Raw genomic sequence first — 11,184 nt, 5'->3', positions numbered from 1 at the left:
AGCGAGCACACGGACGGCGCCAGGCGCTTCCAGTTCTTAGAGACGCTCTCCAGCATCCACGGCTGCCAGAGGGGGAGCCGGACGCCATCAGCGACCTCCCAGCGCGCGTCGGACAATAGGCAGAGCCCGCCGGCGCAGGTGAACCCTCCCGTCGGCGAGAGCAGCGCGCAGAAGGCGTCGGAGAGGCACGCGCCGCCGTTCCACCTCGCCAAGCACTCCGCAGCGCAGTACCCTCCGGGGGCGCAGCCCGCGGCGTTCCACAACGGGGACGTCGCCTCCAGCGCGGCGACTTCACCCCGCGCCAGCTCGACGAAGCTGACGCCGGGGGCGGCCGAGAGGCGCCTCGCGTTCGTGTCGAGCGGCGCGCACGGCGCCTCGGCGAACGTCTGGCAGAGGAGCCGACCCTCCGCCAGGGGTCGGTACTGCAGCGTGCGGCAGGCCGCTTCTCGCGCGCAGGACAGCAGGCAGAGGGCACGGCTGGCAACGATGACCTCCCGCAGAGACGCCACGCCCTCGAGACGGAGGTCGTGGCGGTGGGCGCCCCGCCCCAGGAAGGTCTCGATGTTGCCGAGGCAAGGTGTACACGTCAGCAGCAGCAGCAGCAGCAGACGCAGCAGCAGAAGAGACAGCATGACCCTCCAGCACTCCTTGGGTCGGTTTGGGGCGTTAATGCGTCAGCCCCCGACGTTATTATGCTTTTTTGATGCTCTTAAAAATTTCGCGCGCTTTTGATCTTCTCGGTTTACAGAGAAGGCAGAAGGCCGCAAGAAATGTGGCTACTTCTTAATTATGGCGTGATAATCGAATTCGTGGCCGCGCCGACAGCCAGTCTTCTCCCACGACGTTTTTTCACCGCAGCCGCTGAAGTGATGGAGAACAACGAGATACTCAAACGAACAACCCCGGCTTTTCGCGCGCGGGTGTGCTGGGACACACACGAATACGGAAAACCGGGTTCTCCGCAGGACAGCGCCGGGGCCAGGCGCGCCCGTCGATGGCTTCGGTCGGACAAGAACTGGCCCCCCCCGGTGGCGTCGACGGGACCGACAACCCACCTCCACCCCCTCCCCCACGGTGGCGCTGCCGTCGCGGTGAAGTCGTCAGCAACGTGCATGCCGTGTCGATACTGTGGTGGTGACGATGGTGTGGGTGTCGATAGTTTCGGTTTGCATGTGGGTTGGAGGAAGATCGTGGGTTAGGACAGTAGTAATAGCTATATTCACCGTAGAAAACACATGGAGGGTGGAGATACAGATGCGCTGATATTTTGGCAACATGCCTTTATCGAAACGAAAGGTAGAAGTATTAGAACGTACCCGGTCCCGTATTCGTTTCTTCTGCTATTCGTTTCCATAAAAGCAGGTTGCCGAAATATCAACGCCTCTACATTATCATTCTCCCGGTTTTTTCTGCGCGTAATAAAGCTATTACAACTGTCTCAACTGTGTGCATAATGTTCCTCGCAAATGCACTTAACAACTTACGAAAATCTTCAGTCTTGAAAATACAATGGACGGAGGTCGCTAGTCTTCAATATGTTTCAAAAGCACAATATGTCAATATCAAACATTGATTGGCTTGTTCTGGCACCCATGATCGGAAGGCCAGAAGCGTACCATAAAAGGTGTGTTCAATTCAAGATGAATTGATTTGTAATTCATGATTCGCATAGGTTTTATGAGTCGCAAGTGAATCAGCTCTTTCAGATACCTTTGAGCGGTGTATGATTGATCCAATCAATGGTACTCCTACACTGAGTTGACTTCAATTAAACGAGTCAGCGAAGAGACCAAATTAATTGATTGAAGGCTGACGTCTTAAAACATATGAATCGGCATGCAATCATTATCATCAGTACCGTAAAAATCATTATACATTGGCGGTAAACAAATGATCTATCAGTTAATACGCATTAAAATTACCATGCACACAATGAATGCTGGAAAATCCATACTGAGTCGATTCAAATACGGAAATGATGATTTTAAGCAGAACTGAAACATTAAACTGGGATATGACCCGACAATAAATTGATTTACAACCGGCAAAGCCATGATTTGGATCAGTTGTCAACCATTCAAAAGGTGTTATGAATCAACGGTGAATCAATTTTCAAAAATTTGAAGCGGATTCAAATCTGATACCAGGTACCCAAGGTGAACAGATGATCTAGAATTTCAGCGAAAATGTGTAGTTGACATGACACAAGCATTTGTATCAAGCCAACTAAATTTGAGCAAGTTGCATGTGCGTTGGCAAGTTGGACCTCATCTCGCTTAAAGTTAGGAAAAGAAGGGAACAAACATAAAACAAGGAGTGAGTTGAGCGGCATAACCTTACCAAACCTTACAAAGCCAAACACTTGCAGCAGGTCATTGCCTTGGTGGCCGTTAGATACAAATGTCAAAACGGCGTATTATCATTACAGTGTTTTTCGTACAATGCTTTAAGTAAAAACCGATTTCATTTTTTAAAGGTTATGATGTTTTACGCGTCAATACTGAACCGCTTCAGGATGTCATACGCTCAATGTTCCATACCGTTTTAAACCCAAGGGAGACATAGGTAGCATTGCTTCCCTCACAGTGCGACAGAACAGCACACTTTAACATATTTTATCCAGTTTTTTTCAGTCTGGTGCTGTAAATTGGGACCAAGACTGGTTGTGGGACTCCATCCCCTACCAAGACCGGTGTGGGATCAGATCGCCTTCCAAGACTGATTATGGGCTCCGTCTTTGTTTCCTTGGAAACTGTGCTCCTCACAATGTTGATGATCCAATCAATAACCATTCCGCAGGAATGACGATGGGCATAGAAACTCTTGGCATCCTTTTCAAATCTTAGTCATCCCTTTTGCCGCGAACGTTCTGACAAATTCATTTCAACGTGGTAACAAAGAGTGGTCAGAGGCAGTCTGGCAAGTATGGCTGGCTTCAACATGAGAGCGGGCAAGCCCAGCCAATATAAAACAGGAGAAATCGATTTGCTTTTGACAAAGTCGTCTGTGGATTGAGTCCCGCGGTTCGTGTGGTTTTACATTGTACGAATAACGCCTGACATGCGTCCGAAGACCTCTTTCACCGGTTATTTACAAGACCCGCATGTAGGTAATGTAAAATTTATAACTGCATGCTTCATCACATTGCCATCAGGTGGCACTCAATTTTGAAGGGCTTCTACGCGCTCGGGAATATGTTAAAGCTTTTATTGTGGGGTAGTAATTCACGTAAACGCAATGCAGCCCCGTGATGCTTCAGAACGCTGCACAACATGGCTTTGTTTCACTCGCAGAATTCGGGTTTAGGATTATTGGTAGATGTATTCGCAGGATTTTGCAATGGGGTAAATGCAAATATTCAATTAGTGTACCCTTAGCGTGGGGAGCCCATGCGTTGGGTGACGATACCAAAACCATATGTCTTTGCTCCATACTTTCATGCATGCACCTAGGTTATGCGATCGACGAGATTTGGCCACATGCACATCGGTGCAATTTCACTCAAATAATTGAGAACTGGAGGGGAGGGCGTTATTCTGATGCCTACTCGAATACGCCGCTGTGACCATAGCAATTGTTTTCGGTGTTAGCTAATCCATTTCGTGCTAAACACTTTCCGCACTTTCTGACCTCGTGTGCTGAGAACTGAGAATTAGTGGCGTTGTCGGCACGAACTTAGTTATACTCGCACGACATCGGTACCATGTTCAGTCTGCGTAAAATCAGTAAACAGATGGCGTTTAGACTTGGTTTATTTCGTTTGTTGTTTAGGGATATGTATCCATGTGTAGTTATATAAATACATGCATATATTAACATATATATATATATATATATATATGTTAATAATGCATATGCATATATATGCATATATATAAATATATATGCGGACATCTATGCACATCGGCGATCTTATCCTGGTCGCGTCGACTATTGTTCCTCACCACCATTCAATAACTCTAGCAAATGCAGCTAGAAACAATGGTACCTTCTATCAATCATCATTACCACGCTGGCTCGTCATCCGCATCAAGCCATTCCAGTCCGTGTATTACCACAACACCTCACGCGCCATCGCTTGCCTGTCCCGGCGTCATTCGCCGTCGTCTTCACAGAGCTCCGCACGGAAACGTCACGTACCGGCCACGTCAGCTGGCACCCAATCGGCCACGTCACGTACCGGCCACGTCAACCGGCGCCCAATCGGCCACGTCACGTACCGACCACCACACCCGGCACCCAATCGGCCACGTCACGTACCGACCACGTCAGCCGGCACCCAATCGGCTACGCCACGTACCGACCACGTCATCCGGCACCCAATCGGCGACAGCCACGTACCGACCACGTCATCCGGCACCCAATCGGCTACGCCACGTACCGACCACGTCATCCGGCACCCAATCGGCTACGCAACGTACCGACCACGTCAGCCGGCACCCAATCGGCCACGTCACGCACCGACCACGTCAGCCGGCACCTAATCGGCTACGCAACGTACCGACCACGTCAGCCGGCACCCAATCGGCCACGTCACGCACCGACCACGTCAGCCGGCACCTAATCGGCCACGCCACGTACCGACCACGTCAGCTGGCACCCAATCGGCCACGTCGCTGCACAGTCCAGAGCCGATCATTACACGGTAGTCCAGAGGCCGCCTGGCTGGTCCGCTTCGGGGGCGAAGTTTCGCTCCGCTGCCGACCGCGACCGCGGGTGTGGACCCGTTATGCGGCTCGGGCTGGGGCCAGGCCGGCCGAAGTGCGACTGAAGCGGCAGGTGGAGGGAGGGGAGGGGAGGGAGGCGCCTGTCGCGGGAAACGCCCGTGCGGCGGTGGCGCCAGGCGGGACGACAAAGGGACGTGGCTGATGCCAAGGGCGATGCTCTTGTAAGGAGAGGTGAAAGCAATTCAGAGCGAAGTTACAAGATGGCCAATGCTTTATTATGCCAATGATGCGTCGAGGCGTTGATTCCACGCGTCATTTGTATTCAAGGGGACATGTCATGCGCTGCGGTGTCTATCCAGGGCAATTTTGGAGCACAGATTTTGAGTTTTTGAGCCGGTTTTTCTAAGGGTCTCGTGAATAAAGTGAGGCCTCCTCACAGGGGCCTCCCGGGCAGTGCTGCACTCAATGAAGGGGGCACCAGGGTACGTAATCGCTGACGTTATCGTCATTGGGGCTTTACGACGCACTCAGGTGCTATGGCTATATGGCGCTGCCTGTTTCTCACCCCGGCAGGAAGGGACAAGGCTGACACTGCGGGGTACTCGATCCCGTATCAGGTTGTCACATATATCAGTATCCATGCAAAGGAGCATCAAAAACTAAAAATCCAGAATAGGGGCCTTCTCATTACCACAGGAGCCGTCCTGATCCAGCAAAGAGCCTCCATATCCGAGAACAAGTCGTGGCCTGGTGTCTCCTATTGAGGTGACTGGTTGACCGATCGGCTTCCTCTCAGCTGCCGACTTCAACGCTCGTGACGTACCTTTTTCATTACGTTTTTGTTTCTACTTGGATTACACACCATCCATGTAAATGTTATGGTATTCACGGAAATAAGTTTCCGGGCTTGGCATCTTTAGGTAGAAACAAGTAGATCTCACAGGAAGAAACAAGATGATCAAATACAACATCCATGTTAGCGCATTCTTTGCCATTCGTTTTTTAAAGGGCGAGGATTATTTGTTCAGGTATTTAGGGAAAACAGTTCTGAGTAAGTGTGCACGACAACCGGCTGGATAAACACATGAACACCTACATGGAATGGGTAGCCGTTTAGTTTAGTTTTTGTGCAGATTTTGGAAACTACACAGGTAAGGGTACGACCTATTTGTTTAGCCTTTGCGAAAGCTTATTAAGGTGGCTGAAATAAATATTACACAACCTTACTGCTTGTGAATAAGGCAGTAATAATAGCCTTAATCCTCGGAGAGAAACCAGAGGCAAACGGCAGATGCATAAAGTGACTCAAACACAACCCGTCACGGGCAAGTGAAGCGGAAGGTGGACGTTCAACAGAACACAGCTGTCGGGACGAGCAGAAACTTTCCTGGAACTTTCCTTCAATGTAGAGCTTACATACTGTAAACAGTGAAAACGGGTGGGTGACGTGCAGGAAGCACTGATAAGGAGTGTGTAACGGGTGGGCGCGGGTCAGAGGGACTCCGCGATTGGGTAACCCGTAGGTACCCATGTTTTGTGGGTAACATGGTAGGTTGGCGTATATGTTTGGGTATACAAGTAGGGACACTGCTATGAGAAGGATATTTACGAAATGTCGGATAGATTCTCTAAGAGATTCTGCGCAAAGTTACACTTGTGCTTGATTTAGAGGTAGTTAGCTCCATCAACAACCCACACAAAAGAGCATGCTTGAGCGCAAAAGTTTCTGAGAGTCTTCCATGTTTTGTAATTAAATATCTAGGAAAATGCAAAAGAACGGGTAACGGGTGGGCATAATTGGTCAGGGATGGTAGCCCGCCGGGCGTGGTTAGGGGCAGCCCCAGGGGCAGCAAATGGATCTGAAAAGGCAAATCTTTGAAGGGAAGCTTTGGAATGTTTGACTTCAAGCGCGGGCACTGAAAGTGCACTTGCGATATGTGCAATTGGCAGAGACGGTTTCGTTATGTCTAGTTAAGCATGTTATGCAATTTTTGTTGTCTGATGGTTGCTGTAACATGGCAAATATTTCGGTCGTTTGCACTATATTTTCACAAAAAAACGTTCCCGGAGATAACCATGGAAGCGACAACATGATTCAGTCCGAAAAAATGATGCAAATCTGCGGAGCTGACAGAACCCCGTTGCCATCAATGCTGAATCAATGGCAAGCGTCTCGTGACCTATCACAACCTGACCTAACCTGAACCTTTTAAAAGTGTAGGCTTGCTGGGAATTGGGCATCAGCACAGCGGTCACATACCGTCCAAAAAGAGTAGCGATAAGGAACCCATGTCTGCATGATCGTTTGTCAACTGCACATCCATGAGGGCGTCATTTCGATATAATATAAATATAAAATCTGATAAGATAAACATAAAATATGACACCAACTGACCTTGAAAGCCAACTGGTCGGGGTAGATCAATGAAACTGACATGAAATGAAGGCTGAATTACCAGGCATAGGTGTTACCATATGCCCGATGTTGGCACCCGTATTTCCATACAGCAAATGCTCACGTCTATAGAAGCAAATGTGCCCATTTTTGACATATTTTTGTCGAAAAAACTGCAAGTTTTGAAGTCGATGCGCAATCCCTAGAAACATTTTTTGCTGTTTCCAATTTTGGTACCAGTGGTTTTCAGAAGAATGAGATAACGGAAGTGCCTCACCATCTAGAATTAAAAACCTTGTGCAAAGTTGGCCGCATTCTTTACGGTCCATAAAACAGATATTAAGTCAACACACATCCAAACCGAATGTTATCCGTGCGAAGTAGCTCCATAAGTCAGTATTTTACCAAGTTTTAACAAGTCACTACTTCGCCTACTTGTTCTTACACATCGTTTTCCATGTCACGTCCATATCCAGTATGCGCCATGTTGCATTCATATGACAAAGCATTCACAATGTTTTCTTCCGCCTTTAAGTCCCGATTTATGTTTCTCCCATGCCCCATCGATCCGCTAGCTTGAAGTGCGAACCACTCCTTCAAAACTGCTTATTAAACTGGTAGTGGCATTTTACCAGCCAGCAAAATGGATTGTGCTTGAAAAAGGCTTGTCCACCTTTGATTCCGTCCACTATTTACCCCAGCAGCCTTGGTCTGGCTACGGGTATGCTGGTACATGAAAGGAGCCTGTTCTGGAAGGTTTATGTCCTGTACATGAAAATGGTGTCTCCTGATCCGGAAAAGAAATCAGAGATAACCAGGAGGGCCTCCTATTTCAGAGCGCGGGATCATAGTTTATAGCAGGGGCCTCCTACTTCATAAGCGGGGCCTCCTACTTTATAAAGGGGTCTTATTTTCACAACTGGGACCTCTTAGGACATCAGTGAGTCTCCTTATTCAAAACGGGATCTACCTAGTTTAAAGCAGGAGCATCTTGGTCCCAAACGGGGAATTCCTAGTTCATAAAGGGTGTCTCGTAGTTCAAAACGTGGTCCTCTAGTTCACCATGGGGGCTTCCTAACTCATGACGGTGGCCTTCCGAGTCAGCAAAGGGAATCCTTGACTCATGGGGGCCTCTTAGCTCATGATGGTGGCCTTCCGAGCCAGCAAAGGGCCTCCTTAACACAAAATTCGGACTCCTGGTTGAGAGCAAGGGATACCTAGTTCAGAAAGGTGGTCTCATCATCCAGAAAACGGGCCTCTTGATGCAGTACAAGCCGTCTGAGCTGATCAGGTAACCTGTAGCTGACCTATGGGGCCTCCTTGATCTGAATCTTGATCGGGATCTAATTCACGTGAGCTAAAAAGTCTTCGCATGGGCAAGAGGGTCCTCCCAAAATTGGTGGTGGTGGTGGTGGGTGGGTGGTGGTGGGTGGTGTGGTGTTGGGTGGTGGTGGTGGAGGGGGGGGGGGGGACAAGTACATACCCCCTGCATGCCAGCAGGGAGTGACTGCCGCCGCCCCTCTCCCCTCCCCTATCCTGCTATGTCGGGCCCTGTATCTACCGAAGGCTAACATGAATTATTCCGTGATTCTAAAACATTAAGCAATTGCTAGGGACTACATCGCACGCTCTTTGGTGACGTAACAACGGGCAAGCTGCTGCTGGCAAGGCCTTCAGTTTGACAGAAATCGATTGAACGCTCACCATCGTGGGTGACGCGCGCGAGCCCGACGCGCTGGCCGCCGCTCGTGTCCACCTGTCCACGGTTCTGTGGACCCGTCCACGCCGCGGTGACCCCGCCAGTGTCACGCTCACGCTTCCGCAAACGCCGGCGGGGTGCGCCGCCGGGCCACGAGTGGTGTCGCGGAGGTGACGTTTGGTGGAAGACGGTTCTGAAGACGACGTGGTCGTGGAAGACGGTGCTGTGGAGGAGACTCCGGAGACTCCGGTGCTGTGGGGGAGACTCCGGAGATTCTGGTGCCGTGCATGCGGTGGATATCTTTGCGAAGCGGGGACCATCAATGCGAGGGTGAGTTGCTGTGTGGGAGGGGGGGGGGGGGCGTTGGACCGTACTGGAATGGTGAGGGATGGCCATAGGAAAGCGCAAAGGAAAGCAGAGGGTGTGAAGGCATCCTTATGCAGGGACGTGAATGGATAGCTATGAAAAAATGATCATGGAGGGATGGGAAGGGATGGAAGTGAAAGAGACGGATTTAATGGATGGCTTTGACCAAATAGGGACGTGAGGGGTGGGTGCACAGGGGCAAACGGCTTGTATGAATGAGGGGATTTCAGATGGCTTAATGGTTATGATTTCTCAATGAAGGGAATGAAAGGAAAGTATATGATGAAGGGATTCCTGAGGACGAGCATGGCGGGGCGCATCACCTGTTGTGATAAGAAGGTGCACCAAGCACGAGGAAAGCAACTAGACGCTGAACATGTGAAAGGCTCACATTTGCTTCTTGATTTGGAGCGGTGCATTGTAGGAGCCTAATAGAATACCCAATGGTACCAACTCCAGCGTTTTTTACCGACTTTTCACACCACTTCAACGGTCATTAATGTCGTCGGCTTAGTCGAAGTGGAGTCAGAGTTCAGTTTCCAACAACCAAACAACAGTTGGCTGCAAAACACATAGTCTGGAAGATGACTGTATATGCCAACAACTGTATATGACATATATAACATATATGACATATATAACAACTGTATATGTCGACGCACAGCAGTCAGTCACAGCGCCTAGGTTTTGGCACTGGCACATAGAAGACCGTAACCGTTCTGCGAAACATCCAGAAAGCCTACTGATGATGTCCTTTCCTATGTTATCGCGGACAGCTTGGATATACAAACACCAATGTTATCTCCGTCGGATTGTTTCTGATTTGTTAGGTAGAATCCTGGTGTGGCTTAACGTCTTTCATGTTACGACTTTTCCAGGAACGCAGTTTCCTTTTCAGTAACAGATGCTTCAGGCTTCTCCCCCCCCCCCCTTCTCCCCAACTTGGGAACCAGCCCTCAGATAGGAAAAGAAAGTAAACCATAACGGGGAAAACCCCGTTTGGGGGCGCATTTCGGGAGTAGGTTGGGTCCTCATCAGCCATAAGTCATGACTGTTCTGCCCCCTTCAAACTCACGTTGTGAACAACATCCCCTGAACTTTGCGTATTGTTCGTGCTGAGATTTTAAGCCGTGCCGCATGTCTAGGTAAACTTTTCGATTTCGTTTACGAACTCGTGCCCTTTAAAACTTCAACGTTGACTTCAGGACTGATGGCATTACCATGATGACAAGCACAAATTCCCACATCGTGTAACAACTGGAAGACCTGTTGTCAGGACCTTCAAATCTCTGGTCAATCAAGCGATGCACGGAATTTCCGTCGTGAGAAATCTGGTCCTAACATCGCCCCATTCTTTCAGGCGAATTGAGCTTCCCTCCACCGACACAGGACTTCTCGCAAGCCCCTGCTATGTAGGGTCTTTCGCTCACGTAGTTATATGCTGCTGTGAGACGTAAAATTCACGCAATCGCCCGACTTATGCATACCCGGAAAACACCAAATTCAAGACTAGAAATGCACTGGTGGCTATGGCAAACCGCTACACCCTGCGATGACTAACCAATCAGCATTCAGCTCTTCTGCTGACGTGAGCGGCTCAGACCGCTCGCTGAACAGACCGATGAGCAATGCTGCTTGTTCCTGCCATTCTGATTTCGCTCAGGTGGTTCGGGAACACAGACGAACCGAAATCCGAGGAAAATCAAGTGATGGAATTGACACCACCCTCCAAGAGATACCTCCTCGCGTCACCTCTTGAAGAGCACGACACCCCGGGACGCTCTGAGGAAAACGGCTTGCGTCCCACGCTCTCAGCGGATGTGAAGAGACCACACCCCGGCAATTACAATACCTGGGCCTTCGGTCACACCCGCTTCGACAAGCCAAGCGCCAGGCGCTACCACGGAAGTCTCCGCTGGGGTGGACGGCAGTGCTGCGCTGGCAGGAGCCTGGGACTCCTCGATGGCGCTGTTGCCGGAGGAGCGACCCCTCACGCCTTCAGCTCTCATAGAGGGTAGCTGGCCCGAGTCTGCAAGGGGCCAGTTGTACTCACCGGA

The 11,184-nt window shown here is 49.9% G+C and overlaps 1 protein-coding gene across 1 annotated transcript in view; it reads left to right on the top strand.

Moving 5' to 3' along the window:
• The first annotated feature begins 11,089 nt into the window (after positions 1-11,089).
• The window catches only part of LOC119104727 (uncharacterized), an 8,080-nt gene continuing 7,985 nt past the window's right edge, over positions 11,090-11,184 (top strand). Inside the window, exon 1 of the mRNA XM_037228444.1 lies at positions 11,090-11,141. Within this exon, the coding sequence (XP_037084339.1) occupies positions 11,090-11,141 (52 nt within the window). The remainder of the gene's footprint in view (positions 11,142-11,184) is intronic.

The sequence above is a fragment of the Pollicipes pollicipes genome, unplaced genomic scaffold (genome assembly GCF_011947565.3).
Source record: "Pollicipes pollicipes isolate AB1234 unplaced genomic scaffold, Ppol_2.1 Scaffold_6052;HRSCAF=7182_pilon_pilon_pilon, whole genome shotgun sequence".
NCBI lineage: Eukaryota > Metazoa > Arthropoda > Thecostraca > Pollicipedomorpha > Pollicipedidae > Pollicipes > Pollicipes pollicipes.
Note: the sequence above shows the minus strand (reverse complement) of the source record. Positions and strands in the feature narration are given on the sequence as shown.